The sequence below is a fragment of the Arachis hypogaea genome, chromosome 3 (genome assembly GCF_003086295.3).
Source record: "Arachis hypogaea cultivar Tifrunner chromosome 3, arahy.Tifrunner.gnm2.J5K5, whole genome shotgun sequence".
Classification (NCBI taxonomy): Eukaryota; Viridiplantae; Streptophyta; class Magnoliopsida; order Fabales; family Fabaceae; genus Arachis; species Arachis hypogaea.
The window spans coordinates 130,702,305-130,720,257 of NC_092038.1; the positions used below are offsets into that span (position 1 = coordinate 130,702,305).

Consider the following 17,953-nt stretch of genomic DNA (forward strand, 5'->3'; position numbering starts at 1 on the left):
GCAGGGCAGAAAATGCCCCAATTCGAATTGATGTCCCAGTAGAAAAAATAGCTACTAAAGCAAATACACGCCAGAAGCGTGGCAGGCCTGTTTGTTCCAAAGATAGAAATCCTCGAAAGAGAAAAGAGGTAAATACTATTTCTGTTGAAAAAGATATTGTAAAGACACCTGAAGTTGTCCAAAATTCAGATATAACGCCAGAAGACGTTCAGGTACCTGAAAATTGTGAAAATGATGAGATCTCGATAAATTATGTCTTTACAGGAGAGAAATGGGACCGAAATAAGACAATTGTCAATGAAATATTTGCATATAATGTGGCATTAAATATCATACATGAAAGTAAGGATATTGAGCTAAGATCAGTCGAAGAATATCGACAAAGGAATGATTGGCCAAAATGGAAAGAAGTCATGAAGGCTGAGTTCAACTCACTTGCAAAACGTGAAGTCTTTGGACCTGTAGTCCGTACACCAGAAGATGTAAAATCTGTTGGATACCGGTGGGTATTTGTGAGAAAACAAAATGAGAAAAATGAAGTTGTGCGCTTCAAAGCCCAACTTGTGGCATAAGATTTTTCACAAAGGCACGGTATAGATTATGAAGAAACGTATTCCCTTGTAGTGGATGCGATAACATTGCGTTATTTGGTCAGTTTATCTGCATATCATAAACTGCATATGCATTTAATGGATGTGGTAACAACCTATTTATACGGCTCATTAGATCGGGATATCTATATGAAAGTCCCTGAAGGACTAAAAATATCTAAACCATCCAATGAATATTCACAACGATAGCAACAAATATTTCACGAAACAGACGATAGCAGCAACCTCCTCTAATCATGCCAAAATACTAGCGATTCATGAAGCAAGTCGCGAGTGTTTTTGGCTCAGGAGTTTGATCCAATATATCTTGTCATCATGTGGACTGATTGATCATAAGATAGCTCCAACTGTCCTGTTTGAAGATAATACAGCATGCATTGCTCAACTTAAGGGCGGATACATCAAAGGTGATAGAACAAAGCATATCTCTCCCAAATTCTTCTTCACTCATGATCTTCAAAATCAAGGGACAATTGATGTCCAACAGATCAATTCAAGTGACAATCTGGCAGATTTATTCACAAAGTCACTCCCAAAATCCTCTCTTGAAAAATTGGTACATGAGATTGGGATGCGCCGATTTTGAGACATTAAATGATGTCGGCAAGAGGGGGAGACTGTACTCTTTTTTCCTTGGTCAGGTTTTTTTTTTCCCATTGGATTTTTCTTGACAAGATTTTTAATGAGGCAGTCCCCATCACTAATGCTATGTTTGTTTGAGTGGAAAATGGAAGGAAAAAAAAGGGAAGAAAGAAAATGGGAAGGAAAATGATTATTTTTCATTGTTTGGTTGAAGAGGAAAATTGAGGGGAAAGAAAATGGATGGAAAAAAACTGGTGGGGCCCACCAATTTTTTTTCTCTCCAACATTGGAAAGAAAATGGAGAGAAAACTAATGTTTCTCTCTCTACTTCCAATACTACCCCTTCACTTTTTTCAATATATATTATAATATAGGGGTAAAATTGTCTTTTTATAACATTTCTTTCCTTCTTATTTTCCTTTCAACCAAACACATCTAAAGAAAATAAAAATCCACTCAATTTCTTTCCTCTCTATTTCTTTCCTTTCAACCAAACATAGCCAAAGGATATTGTACTCTTTTTCTTTCACTAAGATTTTTTTCCACTGAATTTTTCTTTAGTAAGGTTTTAACGAGGTAATAATACTAAATGACCATCCAAAGAGGAATGTTGTGATAAAAGTGGATGACAATGGATAACCACGTATGACTTAAGTGGATTTCATTCTCAAGACTAAATGAATCCATTTACAAGACAAATGGCAATAAATGAAAGTTAAAAGTGGTATCATTTTACATATATAAGTAGCAAGCATCCTCAGATGCTTTTTACACACAACAACAATCAATAAAACTATAGCCTCTCTCTCATAATATTTTTTCTCTTTATACTATTCTCTTATATACTATTAAATATATTAATTATATTTACTATATTAATATAGTAATTCTAGTAAATATTACTATTTGAGTTATCTAATCATATTTTCATATTTTATATTTGCTATTTCTTCCTTATTTATTTAGTTATTCTACGAGAAATACAATAACTTTGAAAGATTTTTGTGTAATTAATTTATTGAACTCCACTATCTAAATAAAGGTCATTTTCTTTGTGTAACGAGCTAGCCAGAATTATCTCTTAACATTATATTGCCTAACACAAAAAAACAAAACCAATTCATACGCGTTTTGAAGCTCCTTTGCAGATTAATTGAAGTGCTTGCATGCTATATATCTAGCTGTGATGATGAAACTTAATGCTAGAAATGAAGAATGAAGCGGTTTCGATGGAGCAAAAACGTTTATATTGTTGATTAATAAATAATCCACTCAGATCATCAATACACACCTGCCGCCAATTCAATTGCTAAAGGGATCAAATCCACACAACATTCGTAGCCTTCGCTTTTCATAAAGACTTTTAATCTCTAATTTATTACTGTTATTTTGTACTACATATTCAACATCTATTAATTAAATTAACAAGATAAGAACAAGAATATTACTTTTCAATTTCAGAACAACGGGATCGATGCTGTAATAATATTATTTAAGAATTTAACTTGTATTTGATGTTATTTGGAATAAAATATTTTATTATACTATACAAACATCTAATCTTATTATATTTTTATGTCATTAAAAACAGTTGATTATTTAATTGAAAACTCATATATATCTAAAGAAGACATACAAAACACAACTATATTTGATTGGCAAGTCATAGTTTTCATTTTTTATTTTTATAGCGTGTAAGTTAAATAATAGTAATAGTTTTGTGTAGGTTTATTTTCATTATATAATTAATTAAATATTAATTTGTCTAAGTCTCAACAACGTGAAGATGAAAGGCAAAAGGTTTGACTAATTTAAGATGTACAAACATTGACTTGGTGTATGTACGGATAATGCCTTCATAATGTATGTGCATACATGGAATTTTTCTCTCCCACTTAGATCTTATGATCCCTTTCATATTGTTTTGTCCTTCATTGTTTTCAGCAGAGCCTTAATCATCTCAAGTAGTTAAGTTCATATCTGCTTCCTCAAGTCAAATGTAGAGGTTACATTTAATTTATTTGGTTAGGTTGTTTCTTGATTATCACATTTTTCAATCTAACTGATTCACAATCCAATTTTTCATGCCAAATCTTTCAAATTAAAAGTTTACTAAAAAATAGAGGTCCAAATAAAATGTCCTTATTTCAGAATTTGAAGACAATTTTTGGCTTAATATCTATTTATTTTTCTTCAAATTAAAGACACTTATCTTAAATAATTAAATTTCTCAAACCATTTATCATTCATAATCTACTGTGCTGTTATTATTGTATTTAGTAAAATACTTAAGTATCATATATAAAAATTAAAAATAAAATAATAAATTTTGTTCATAATGTAATATATATTATTCTAAAAAAATAACTTTGGCTTGCAGAACAAGTATATGTTTGCTGTCATCATACAAACTTAGACAAGCATATACATTCATATATTATAAGTAGAGGTGTATACAATATATACAGCAGCTAAAAGGACCATTTACCAAATGTTTGTCTATATATGTATTTACCACTTAATATAATTACTATGATGATATATGTACACAGATCATAATATATTTTAATTAGTGAAAAGTATATATAAAGTAATAAAAAAAATTAGAAGTGTATATTATAATTAGGTAAAAAGTGACTATATGTATTCAAATAAAAATATATTTATATAAAAATATAACTAAAATTTTCAGATAGTTTGATAAATTTAATTAAATTATTTAATATAATATATATTTATATTTTAATTATTATTTTTGTATAAAAATATTTTCAAGTAATGTGAGTACAGAAGATAACACATGATGTATAGTATAATCTTATATAAAAATATTATTTATACACTAAAATTAATTACTAAAATCAGTTATTAATATATTTATATATGTATATATAAATATATATGATTTAATTTATTTTTAATTTATATTTATATTCTAACATGTATTTTATATTAGTGCTGATTTTAATAACTGATTTTGGTATATATATATAACTTAGGCGAATTTTATGTATATATATGGACCCTGCATGTCAATGTTACTCGTACTTTACGGTTTTAACTTTCAAGATAAGGCACCCTTTCTACTCATTCCCAAGCTAAGAAATTATATCAAGTATTCATCACGAAATTTCAAATTTAATTTGAAATGATCATAAATAATAAACTTATAATTTTGTTAAAAATAAGTCTTAGAATTCAAGTGCAATCTTGTTAAAGTTATCATGGATATTGTGTAGCATCGCTGTTTGTTAAGGACTTTCTTTTCCTTTTCCTTTTCCTTTTGGAAAATGACTATCTTGTTGTATTATCTACTTCTACTCTGTTTTCTAATTGATCTTTCATTTCTTCATTTTTTAAAAATCAAAATAATTTTGACTGTGCTATGTGAAAAAAGTAACTCGTAAAGATTAAAATAAATCACGTAACATAATTTAAAAAAAAAAGTCTAAGAGGTCAACACTTTTTGTTCACTCGAAAAAACTAAATTTTGTAAAAACTAATAAATTTCTCCAGCCAAAAATGTTTCAAATACGAGAGAAATAAAGCAGCGCACTCCCATTTTTTATTCTGATCGATTTGATAAACCGCATATCAATGTGGATTTTCATGTGAGTTTCTATTCATGATAACAAATTTTGGTTATTGATAATCTTTAGTCATATGTCTTGTCTCACTTTCTTAATCAATATATATTTACATAAAAAAAAGCATGAAAATTTTACATAAGAAAGTCATTCTCTTGAGGTTTGTTATTATCACAATAATGCATTATTATTTATTCTGATACTAATATAAAAGCTGCATCAAGTTTGTTAATTATATGGAAGAGAACATTATAAATGTATTTGACTATATCAATTTTAATTAGAGTTTATTAATGCAATGAGCAAAACAAACTATACAAGAATTAAAATATGGGTAATGCTGTCAATAATTTTTTTAAGTAATATAAATAATTACTAATCGAATTAAAACATATTATATTTTTAAATTATTTACCTAAATTTTAATATTAAAATAATTATCCGCATACTTAGTAAAATGAACGTTCAATATAATTTATTATTCACATTATTTAATATTTTTATTGTCTATTTATATTTTTTTTTAAAATATACATTGGAAAAGTCTAAAGAATCAGCAACTTAATTAAATTCTGATTAACATATAATCAACAAAAAAAAAATAATCTCATACTATTAAAAAAATTTTTACACTATTAAAAATATTATTAATAATTACTTAATAATTATAAATTATAAAAATTGCTAATTCCTAATACTTTTATATACATTTTGTAGGTCATAGAAATAAGATGCTTTACTGTGATGCTGTTTGAGGCTAGCCGTACTTTGATGAACCCTTTGTTTGCTTTTTGCTGCTGGAAAATATTTATAATAACGATTGCTAGGCGTAGCGCGCTTTTTTTTTTTTTAAATGTATGCATATTTGTATTGTAGTTGCTACTTTTTTTTTTTTCTCTCCTCTTTCTCATCATCATCGTTATCGTTGTTATCTTTTCTTATTTTTTTAATGTCGTTATTTTTTTTTGATTTTTTTATTATCTTCTGTCATTATTATTATCATTATCATTGTCGTCGTTTTATTCTATATATAATCAAAAAATTAGAGCATATAAATTTTGATTCACAATACATAAATTTTTTATACACATCACAAAAAATTTTAATGTACATCACAAAAATTGTTAAAAGATCACATGTTTAGAATATTAATACTTAACTAACAAAGTACGAATAATAATATTAATATTAATATTAAACCGCTAGCATGGGAAATTAGAGGGTAACAGCAACGGCAATTTTATTTGACGGCTTCCCTAAAATAATTGTTAGAATTAGATTTTGTTATAGTGGCAGCACAAAATTTTAATGTACATCACAAAAATTATTAAAAAATCACATGTCTAGAATATTAATACTTAACTAACAAAATACAAACAATAATATTAATATTAAACTGCTAGTATGTGAAATTAGAGGATAGCAGCAACGGCAGTTTTATTTGACTGCTTTTCTAAAATGACCGCTGAAATTAGATTTTGTTATAGTGACAACACAAAAAATTTAGTGCACATAACAGAAATTTTAATGTACAACTATTTAAATTATTAATATTTAATCAACAAAATACATACAATAGAAAATTTTAGTATATAATACAAAAAAATTTTATGCACATCATAAAAAATTTTTATATTATGTACAAAAATTTTTGAAATACCACATATCTATAATATTGATTTACCTAACCAATAAATTATTGATAACAAAAATTTGTGTATTATACACAAAAAAAATTTATATTATGAATAAAAATTGTTATGCTATATCTATGGTATGTCAATAAAAAATTTTTGTACTGAAAAAAAAAAGAAATAATAACATATTTGCACATAAGCACATTTATTTTATTAGATTTATACTAAATTAAACTTAGATATAAAAGTGTATAGCATCAACGTTATAAAAAATTGTACAACTACGCATTACTTTAATTTCACAAAGATAATTGATCGCCGGCCACGAGGAGATTGTATTATAAGATAAGAATAATAAATTCTACATATCATATAATTAATATCTAGCTTCCCCAGCATATATATTTGATTAATTTTCAAATATGTGCGGTTTGGATAAATCGGTTAAGAGGTTATTGAATGGCATCTAGTGCGCAGATTTCTGATGCTTGCTTCAAAATCCAATAAATATACACTGACGTCTACTTTTTGGATGACTTCCATTTAATTAACTTCATTATTTATTCCTTTTTTTATTATTATCAAAATTTTAGGTTATTTTAATCACGGAAAAAGACATATCCCTACTTACCATTGGAACTATATCATTTTTTCTTTTTCCTTTGTTTTCTTACCCACTTAATTAATTAATTTTGAGCTGTTTAAGTCCTGGATTAGAAATATCTCAAATGATTACATTTTGCCACCCAAATTGGTAATCTTTCATTATTGCTAACATAGTGAAACACCAAGTGTAATTTAGTAGCAACAAGAGTTAAATATCATTTAGTTCCTAAAATTAAACTTAATTTACTGCTGCTAGTAAATTAGCATTTGATTTGGGCTTTGTTCCTATTTAGCATATGAACTATGAAGTGTGGAATCAAAACATATATTTATTGAACTTGCTATGTAAGAAACAATATGGAATTCCAATTACAGGGCACAAAATTTCAAGTGTGACAAAAGAGATAGAGAAAATAAAAAATATGGCTTGAACATAAGAAGCAACAAACCAACACGTTTCCACTATCATATACAGATTTTCTTTTCCCCTTCTTTTTGGGGAAAAAGAAAGTGGATAATATATTCTATGCTAATTACTAAACAAACTATTTGGGATTCAGTTTCACTGTTTATTCTTTTTAACAACTTACAAGCACATACGTAAGCTGTGATCAAGTGAAATAAATAGAAAAAGAAGAGGGGGATGGGAATTGAAATTACAATCAAAACAAGCCATAAGCCCAAGATTCTGATGAATCCATGATCATTCTTGGGTACTGATTCAGTGAAGCATCAAAAGGTTGCTGCTGCTGTTTTCTGTCACTGTCATAATAATCATCATTAAGAAGCATATCCAAACTGCTAATGAAGTCATCATCATCCCATAAGGCCATGCTGCTATAGTAGTTGTTGTTATTGTCATTGGACCACTCAGAATCTGAGAGAAGAAGGTCTTCAAGGAACTTGGATGATGGATTATTTGAATAAGAATCAGAAGAAGATGATGATGATGATGAAGAAGTGGTTGTTGCTGTTGATGAAGTAGAAGCATCACCAGCACATGGAGCAAGGATCTCATCAGGTTCTAAAATTGGAACTTCATCTGTACAGAAACCATTCATCATTATTGTGTCCATTGATTCAAACAGTGGGGTCATGAATTGATCCTCTGCCTCAGGCTTCTCTGCCTCCTTAATTTCAGGTTCAACAATTATGGAAGACTCATGATGATCTTGTTCTTGCTCTTGAAGTGGTGGTTGTTCTGGTTTGATTTGATTTTGGTCAGTGGTGTTATTAGAGAGTGGCTTGTGTGTGACAGGATCAATTCCCAATTTCTTGAGCTTTTTCTTGATGTGGGTGTTCCAATGATTCTTGATCTCATTATCAGTTCTTCCAGGCAGATGTGAAGCAATCTTAGACCACCTACCAAACAAGAATACTATTTATTATTGAAAAGGAATAATGACTTTAAAGCCACTTGAAAGTTACAGCTTATCATAAAAATTTTGCTTTCTTTATTATTAATCATTAACGTATGCAGTCAACTTTAAAGAAGTGCAAAATTTTTGTCTTTGGAGATAGAAAGAAGCACCTGTTGCCTAATTGAGCATGGAGGTCAATGACCATTTTCTCCTCATATTCTGATAGAAGGCCTCTTTTCAAGTCTGGCCTGAGGTAATTTGTCCACCGAAGCCTACAACTTTTACCACACCTTAACAAGCCTGCATCAAAGTCATTTTCCAATTTCAATTTCATCATATCCAAATTCCTACATTAATATTAAATGTGGTGGACATGATAAGAAGGGAACCTGCAAGTTTAGGGACAGCTCTCCAGCAACATTGGCCATTGGTGAGGATGAAGTTGATCAGCTTCTTGTCCTCCTCTGCAGTCCATGGCCCCTTCTTCAACCCAACTTTATCACAGCATGGTTGCCTTCCCATTATGATAATATAGATAGAGAAAGAATATGCACATAAACAAGGGGAAGCTTTGAGATAGAGCAGCACCACCTACTTATTTATATATACACAAATGCAATAGAATTGAATTGCTCTAAAGTCCAAAAGTCATCAAGCCCCACTATCTCAATTTGCATTTTTGATTTAGAGATATAAATAATAAAAGACAGGTGTTGGTTAGAGAAGGTGACACGAGCCACACGTGCTAGGTCATGGTCAGAAAGCGCCAACTCATCAACCTACTTTGCTTGGGTTTCAAGCGTGAGATAGAGATACTCCATTCCACTATCTATCTCTATTCCTGCAAACAGTAAACACCATTCTCAATTTCTGTATGTAACCCTCCAATTACTTCACATTTTCCGACCAATACACCTCTTACAATTCACTACACTCTTCTTCTTTGCCTTCTTAAACATTCATTCATTTCATTCAATGTCTTCATTATTATTTCAGCCCGTATAAACTAATTCTCATTTATTTCAACTATAACTATTGACTTCTTTAACACTCTTTATTTCAAAATATTAATTGTGTTCACACTGAAGCCTTTAATGAATAAAAGTATTTACTAAAATATAATTTAGAGAAAGTTTAGGCTATCCCTTTTATCAAAATCTAGTCGGCATTTAGCTAGCAAAAGAAAAATAAATAATTTTTTATTATTAAATAAAATCTTACACCATTAAAAATATTATTGATGGCTAATTGATAGTTACAACTCACAAAATTCACGGAGTCCTAGCACTCCTCTCTTCTAGACATTTATAACTGTTTAAGAAAAATATTAATAAAAGGAACGGAGTGACTTTTGATGTATTTAAAGAAAATTATACTATCTGAACTTTAGCCATTTTTATTACCAGTTTTATAAGAAATAATTATGTGAAGTCATGATTGAGAATAAAAGATGGTGTGATTTATTATTGGAACGTAACCAGTTTGAATTCCTTTAGTAGTTAGCTAGACTCATGAAGGTATAAATTAAAGAACAATGTGAATCATCAATTGTCTAAATAATTCTATTCAGCAATAAATAAGTACAAAAGGATTAAAAAAAAAAAAACTAAAGCAATGTGAGTAATGATGAAAATTGTAGCTATACATCAATTACATGCATCATATAAAACTAACGGATCATTGGTGCACGTTCTTAAAAAAAAAAAATCATAATATCTATACTTAAAAAAAAATAATTCCTTAATTAAATGCTCATAAAATCAATATTTACTTCATTCTAAATATTATAAATGTGCAATGATTTCCAGAAAAATAAAAAGCAAGAATAACTTGTTAGAAAATGTACTGTGTTGTTTTACCTTAAAAGCAAATATACCAAGACTCTAGCTTTTAAGACGTAAAGAAATAAGTTTTAAGGTTGTTTCCATTTATTTACCATGACTCTACATATACCTTTCAAGTACGCTCTCTTGTATTTACTTCTTGTAACCAAAGTCATCAGGGTTGCGTCATTCTCATTGCGACAACAATATAATAAACTAATGACCGATGTATAATTAATTAGCGAATTCACCCACGATAAAAAAAAATTGCCTATTTATTATCGTCAATAGTCTAATATAATAAATAATAACGTGCATAATACATATTATAAAATTCAACCTAGGAATATGTGTCATCCGTCTAGTAGAAGAAGTTTAGATATTTCAAAAATATTCGATCGTTTAGTGCGTTGATATTAATTATAAAAAATATATATAATAATTAAAATTATTAAAATATTAATATTTTTTATACATTTATTTTTTTATAGTATAAGGTGCAATTTGAACTCAAAATTAAATTAAATATCTTGTATCTAGTTTAAGCAATCGAATATTGGACTCTTAACATGAATTTAGTTTGCAATTTTATTTTTAATCTTTTATTTTTAAATTTTTGTAAAAAAATAAAAATAATAATTAGAAATAAAATTTTATTATTTTTAATAAAATAAAAAATATCCAAACCAAAGGCGATCTTACATTTCTCTCGAACTATCTTGTCAATATATATATATTGAACCCAAATCTGATGTCCAAAAAAAAAAAAACTGAGCTTTACCCTAGCTAGCGTGACTATATATAAGAAATTAACAAGTTGAGCGATATGGTGGCTTCCGTACCTACCTTCAAGATGGAGAATCTGCGCTTCTTTTGGAAAATCCAAGTATCCAACTCTCTCTGTCTCGATTCTCGATCTCTATATATAGCCAGCCCAAGTAAGTTAACTGATTGTTGCAACATGGAGTAGTTGATCGATTTAATTAGCCATGATACATATTTAATCTTGAATAATTCCTATTCAATAATTCCTACTACTTGATCCATCTTCCTTTCTGCATGCATGGAGATTCATCAGAGTACACATAAGGATTGAAAAACTGAAAATGAAGGCGGCTTAAAAACGACGATTTCTCTTCCCTTCAATTTAGGGTTTTAAAAATTAAGGGATGGATCGGACTACGTTTTTCATGGATTTTAATTTTAAAAATTTTCTCCACTCTTTCCTATTTAAATTATCCATTCTTCTCTAATTAGTATCATGATTGGTTGTTGTATTAGTATGTTCATATCTCCCATTTCAGCCATGTAGCAAAACAGTTTAGGGTTTTTTTTATCAATCTTTTTCCTTTGCTTTAATTGTTTTTCCATATTAATTTTTCGAGTTATTATTATTATTATTATTTCCTTGTTGGATTTCGTAGGTTAGTTAGCATTATTACTTACGTGTTTTTACTTTCTTATGTTAAGATAGAGTCTTCCTACTTCTCTAAATAAATACTCTATTTTTGTGAGTGATGCATTATCCAATTACCATAGATCAGAGAAGTAAATTTATGTATGTATATAATGCTGCGGTGTATGTTTTTTATGGCAAATCTTAGAAGTGCCGTTTAATATGTTGTACTTAGGTTTAAATTTTAGTTCAGACCAAATAGTAGATGAGAATTTTTAAATGTTGTGCATATGAGCGTGTAGTGTATATAAGTTTGTGATATTGTAGTGTCTAAAATTAGAGACTTCGATCTAGTCCATCTAGAAAAATAAATAAATAAATAAAAAGAACACAATAACTGAAGTGCGTCGTACTATTGTTAGTGGCCGGTATTATTGTTGCATATACTACTACTTACACCACCAAGATCAAATGAAATAATACGTTGCTTTGATTTAATACATCTGTGGTGAACTTTCGATATTTATAATTAAGGATTCTTTGTTAAACTTTAAGGCAACTTGTTACATGCTTGCAATTGCAAGAGGAAATATATCTTTAATATTCTCAGGTTGATTCTTTGGTTTGGATGTAGGAATTGAAAATATATCTTTAATATTTTCAGAAATTGGAAATTTGTTGAAACTCTTTTTGCAACTTCAAAATCAATGTTATTATCTCTTCCACATTAATTGATACATTATAAAAGATGAACTAGTTTTTAACCTTTCATAAAGACCAATTTAAAATCACCATCATCATCTTGTGAGAAGAGCTATTGGGTTGGGTACGCAAAATTCTCATTCTTAAGTTCCACTCAACATAGAAATAAGAGTCTTCGGTCCTCCTTCTAGTAATAGGTAAGTCTATTTTTGACAAAATCTCCATTGATTTCTCATAATAGATGCAATGATTGATTATTTCTGAAAATTGTAAGCATTTTCAACAGGTGGGTTGAATCGATGAGATGCGATGATAAAACTTTTGTAGCACTGGAAGTTTTTCATGGAATTTCCTCCAAAGAAAAATCTTAATATTCGCTCGGATTCCACAATTCTCGTGCACAAGTTTCATTGTCTCATAATTTTTGGGAAAAATTCAATGGAAGGATGTGAGAATCCATAAGCCACACGGTACCTAAGACTCACTTCATACAAATCACTTTTATTAGGGACCCAATCAATTTTATCTTCTCCACCCCCAATTGTTGTTAGCACACACTAATTAGTGCCCTCAAAAAATGCTTCTAATTAGAGTTTGATTCCACAGACCATTAAAAAGTATTAAATCTTTGACTATCAATAGTGGTTGATTTTGCATATTGGAAGCTTCAGATGGAGGAACAACACAAAAATGTGGATGAGCAAGTCAAAGATCGCTGGAGATTCGGATACTGGGCCCATCACCAACTCGTCAAACTAGTCTTTTTTCAACAACTTTACACCATTCCAATATGTTACGCTACTCTCATGAAGGTATTGTTCCGATTCCTGCATTTATTATAGAACTGTATCAAGAATATTTACCTTTGAGGAGTTTAGATAGAAGTGATTGTGGTTGAGAGACAACTTTCTAACATTGTTTTGCTAATAACGCCAAATTCTGAGTCCTTAGGTCCTTAAAACCTAGTCCACCTTCTAATTTCGATTTTGTCATAGTATCCCAATTAATCCATTCCATTTTTCGCTCTGTATTTTTTTAACCTCACTAAAATTGGGAGAGTATGTTGTGAATCTCCCTAATTAAAGTGTCAGGAAGACGTAAACATGATAATGAATAAATTGGGATAGCCTCCCTAACAGTTTTGATTAGAACATACCTGCTTATAGAGGAGAGAAATTTTTTTTCCACCCTTGAACTCGCTTCCTCACCTTGTCCTTGATTTTTCTGAAGGTGGCATTTTTTTTACTGTAAATGGAAGACCCAAATATTTATCTTGTGCACCAATATGAACAATTTCCAATTTCTGAGCCAGTAGTAATCGAGTAGTAGGAGGAGTATTATTACTGAATAATAGAGTTGATTTATGCAAATTAACTTTTTGGTCATTGAACTCCTCATATGACTGAAGAAGACTGAGAATATTTTCACAACTATTTTCTGACGCTTTGTAAAAAAAGATTGAGTCATCCACAAATAATAAGTGATTAAAAGTAGGACATTTTTGATTGATTTGAATACCTTCAATGAGACCGTTTTGTTCTGCCTTGTTTAGCAAAAAGGATAATTCTTTTACACAGAAAAGAAAAAGGTAGGGAGATAGAGGGTTTCCTTGACGGATACCTCTATTTGGTTTTAAAAAACCAAAAGGTTGACCTTCAACAACGACAGATTAAGAAATTGTAGTGACCACCTCCTGTATCCAACAAATCCACCTAGATTCAAATCCTAGTTTCTCTAAAATGAACCTAAGGAAATACCACTCAATACGATTGTAGGCTTTACTCATATCCAATTTAACAGCCATTTCAGTCGATAGGCCCTTCTTTTTTGTCTTTAGATAGTGCATACATTCATGAGCAATTAGGACATTATCTGAAATCAATCTACTTTTAATAAAGACACTTTGATTAAGGCTGATCAGCAAAGTTATAAATTTCTGTAGCTGATGGATTAGTATTTTAGAAATAATCTTATACACAACTGAAGAAAGACTAATAGATTTAATCTGTGTCATATATACTTAGCATCACGAATCTTAAGAATGAGATAAATTTGTATATGATTAAAGCTCTTAAGTAATTTATCACTAATAAAGAAATTGCGTACAACCTTCAAAATATCATCCCCTACTAAATTCTAATAAAATTAAAAGAATTTAGCCGTAAATTTATTATTACCAAGAACGTTTTGAAAATGAATACTAAAAGACTACATGTTTTATCTCATTAAAATTTACTGGTCTAATTAATTTTCTGTTCATTATTATTAAAAATTTGAAGGAAAAAATAAATGTAAATAATCACCAAAAGATAAATATTTAACTTATTAAAATAGTTTCACAATTTAAATCTTAAAGCATTGAAAACCAATAATAACTGACTTTATATTACTAAAAGGAGCGTTTAACGATGGTCTATAAATATAAGGTGGTGTTAACGATAAAAGCTATGGCAATATATAAGGCTGCGTTTGGTTAGTGTCATTTAGACACAAAGACATAAACATAAATACACAAATAGACATAGACATAAATATACATAAATTTTATTATTGTGTTTGGTGATGATACACAAGACACAATATCTAATTTAAATGTCTATTTTATTCTAAACATAACCATCACTGTCATTATCATTATCATTTGTTTCTAACACCAGTGCTAATTTTTCAAATTCAATCCAAATCAATATCATCAAAAAACTTAATTATTAGTTTAATAATTCAAATTAAAAATTGAAATAGAATAAAGAATTTCAATAATTATATTTTAAAAATTAAAAACTGATCAGCAATTAAAATATAAAGAAAAATAAAAGTGAGAGGGATGTGATGAGGTTTGAGAAAAGTGATAGAAGCAAAAAAGAAGATGATGACAAACTGCATATCTAGCAAAAAAAAAAAGAAAAGAAAACAGAGGGAGCTGGAATATATCTGAAAAATGGTGGTGGTGAAGTAATGAGACCCATAGCGGGGACGCAATGAGACCTGTGGCAACGACGATCTGCAATGGCGAGAATGGGGTGACATGGTGACATCCATGACTGCCAAAAAAGAGGCACGAAGACAAGAGGAGTTTTATACTCAGTTGTGAAAGAGAAATTTTGCTGGTCAGATTCAAAGAAAAAGAAGAAGTTTTGTGGCCAGATTAGGGTCAAGGGAAGAAAGAAACAGAAGAAAGTAGCTGCAGTGGAGGATGAAGAAAAAAATGGTTACAGTGAAAGATGAAAGTGCGTGAGGGAGAAAAAGAAGGACGCTAAAATAGTGTAGAAGAAGAAGAGACTAAAAAGGTTAAATAAATGAGGATAAAATTAAAATTTAAAAAAAAAATATTAAGGATAAATTTGTCCAAAATTAAATTTTAAATTGTGTCTCACCATGTCTCATCATTTTAGCGAGACACAAAATACACGTATTTTATGTATCTCAGTGTGTAACTGTATTTTTCTATTGTTATGTCTTACAAAATAAACATTAAACGTGTGTAACCGTGTCCATGTCTTTAAGGTAGCGTTTGGTGGAGAGATAGAGACAGAAAGACTGAGACTGAGAGATAGAGATTGAGAGACAGGGATTGAAACAAATCTCAGTATTCTGTTTGGTGCAAAATAGGAGACATGAATTGAAATAAGAATGAAACTCTAATTTAATTTGCACAAAGGGTAAAATTGGAATTAATTAATTGAAATGAAAGTATTTAAGGTATAAAATGTTATTAAAGTTTCAGTCTCCATCTCTAAAAATTTCAGTCCCTTGTGTCCCTACTTTTTGGAAGTACTGAAATACTGAAATTTTGGAGACAGAGACAGAAATTTTAGTACCAGTCTCTGAACTAACAAACACAATACTGAATCTCAGTCTCTCAGTCTCTATTTCAGTACCTGAAAACAAACGCTACCTAATAGACATGAAGACTAACCAAACGAATCCTAAGTATTGATTTAAAAAACAGACAAAAAAACGAAGATTATTATAAGATACATATAAAATTTAAGTATAAAACGAATGTTTTAGGCTATCGTGTTTGTTTAGTGATATTCTTTTACTACCACGCCGCTTTGATTATATATCGTTATATAAGTAATGATAAATCAGATTAGGAATTAATTCATAAATAGTATGAATATTTAAATGATTATATATTTGATAATAATAATTTCATTGTAAATATTAAAATGAAGATTTTTTTTAAGTATATTTTTATCTATTAAAAAATACGTATGTTGTAAAATAAATAAATAAATAAATAAGATGTAATAAATATAAAATAAAAAATATAATTAAATAACAATATTTACTATAATTATTATTTTATTATCTCAATGTAATAGAGATGATTAATATATTTATTAATATTATATATAAAGAGTGAGAGAGAAAAATATTATAGTTACAACATAAAAAAAGAGAGAGAATTATTTTTATTGCTGTGATTATTGTCAGAGGTTTAAACCTCTATTTATACACATGCATAAAGTTTTGAATTTTTAAACTTCATTTATTTGAATTTATCTTGAAAAGTGATTCCTTTAATATTGAAAAAGTTAGCCGCCCAAATTAAGTGGTCATTCATATCTTTATCACAACACTCTCTATTTGATGACCATTTATAGGATTATACCTCATTAAAATCTTACTAAAAAAATTCAATGGAAAAAAACTTTAGTAAAGGAAAAAGAGTACAAAATTCTTTGTGATTGGGACTATCTCGTTAAAAACCTTGTCAAGAAAAATCAAATAAGAAAAAACATGACCAAAGAAAAAAAAAGTACAGTCTCCACCAATGTCGATATTATTTAATATCTCAAAATTGACGCATCCCAATCTGATGTACCAATCTTTCAAAAGAGGACTTTGTAAATAAATCTGCCAAAATATCACTTGAGCGGATCTGTTGGACATCAATTGTCCCTTGATTTTGAAGATTATGAGTGAAGAAAAATTTGGGAGAAATATGCTTTGTTCTATCATCTTTGATGTATCCATCCTTAAGTTGAGCAATGCATGCTGTATTATCTTCAAATAAAATAGTTGGAGCTATCTTCTGATCAATCAGTCCACAAGATGACAGAATATATTGTATGGGTGTTCAAAACCGATCCAGACCGAACTAAACCAACGAACCAAACCGAAGTAACCGAAAACAAAAAAAACCGAAAATCGAAAAAACAAAAAAAAAACTTTTGCTGTTTTTTTGCGGTTCGATTCGATTTTCGATTTTGACCATGAAAATCCTAACCAAACCGAACCGGTTTGGCAAAAAAATCCTAAAAATTAGTAACCCCACCCCCCAAACAAATGAAATGAGTGCTACTGCGCTAGAGTGCGTCACTGCGCCCCTAACCCCCTAAATCCCCAATCGAAACCTAATGTCCTAACCTAGCTCAGTAGCTCTCTCTTCTCCAAATCTCTCCCTCTGCGCACCCAGCCACGGAGCCAGCCACCCACGTCCTTGAGTCTCCACACCTATGGCACCCACGTTCCTCCCAAGTCCCACCACCACGAAGCCTTCCTCCGAATCCCAACGCCGAAGATTTCCTCTTCGCAGAGACGCGGACAGAGCAGAGATCCCCCACCGCCAGTGCACCACGAACACGAAGCCGTCGCACAACAGGCCAGCACGCCACCCACTGACTCAATAGGGTAGCACA

General features: G+C 29.7%; 1 protein-coding gene across 1 annotated transcript; it reads right to left on the reverse strand.

The window, feature by feature from the left end:
• Nucleotides 1-7,334: 7,334 nt before the first annotated feature.
• LOC112791645 (transcription factor MYB20) lies at nucleotides 7,335-9,070 on the reverse strand. Its single transcript, XM_025834556.3, has 3 exons — nucleotides 8,774-9,070; nucleotides 8,555-8,684; nucleotides 7,335-8,385 (listed from the first exon to the last, which is right to left on the reverse strand). Exons 1-3 carry the CDS (start codon nucleotides 8,904-8,906, stop codon nucleotides 7,686-7,688), a joined length of 963 nt encoding a protein of 320 aa, XP_025690341.1. The 5' UTR covers nucleotides 8,907-9,070; the 3' UTR covers nucleotides 7,335-7,685.
• Nucleotides 9,071-17,953: the final 8,883 nt, after the last annotated feature.

What these genes read in the sequence shown, in the direction of transcription:
- LOC112791645 (XM_025834556.3), bottom strand. Translation starts at nt 8,906, where the DNA reads ATGGGAAGGCAACCATGCTGTGATAAAGTTGGGTTGAAGAAGGGGCCA. An exon ending in AGCTGTCCCTAAACTTGCAG is followed by an intron (nt 8,685 to 8,773) that starts GTTCCCTTCTTA and finishes ACTTTGATGCAG; the next exon opens with GCTTGTTAAGGTGTGGTAAA. An exon ending in CATGCTCAATTAGGCAACAG is followed by an intron (nt 8,386 to 8,554) that starts GTGCTTCTTTCT and finishes CTTGTTTGGTAG; the next exon opens with GTGGTCTAAGATTGCTTCAC.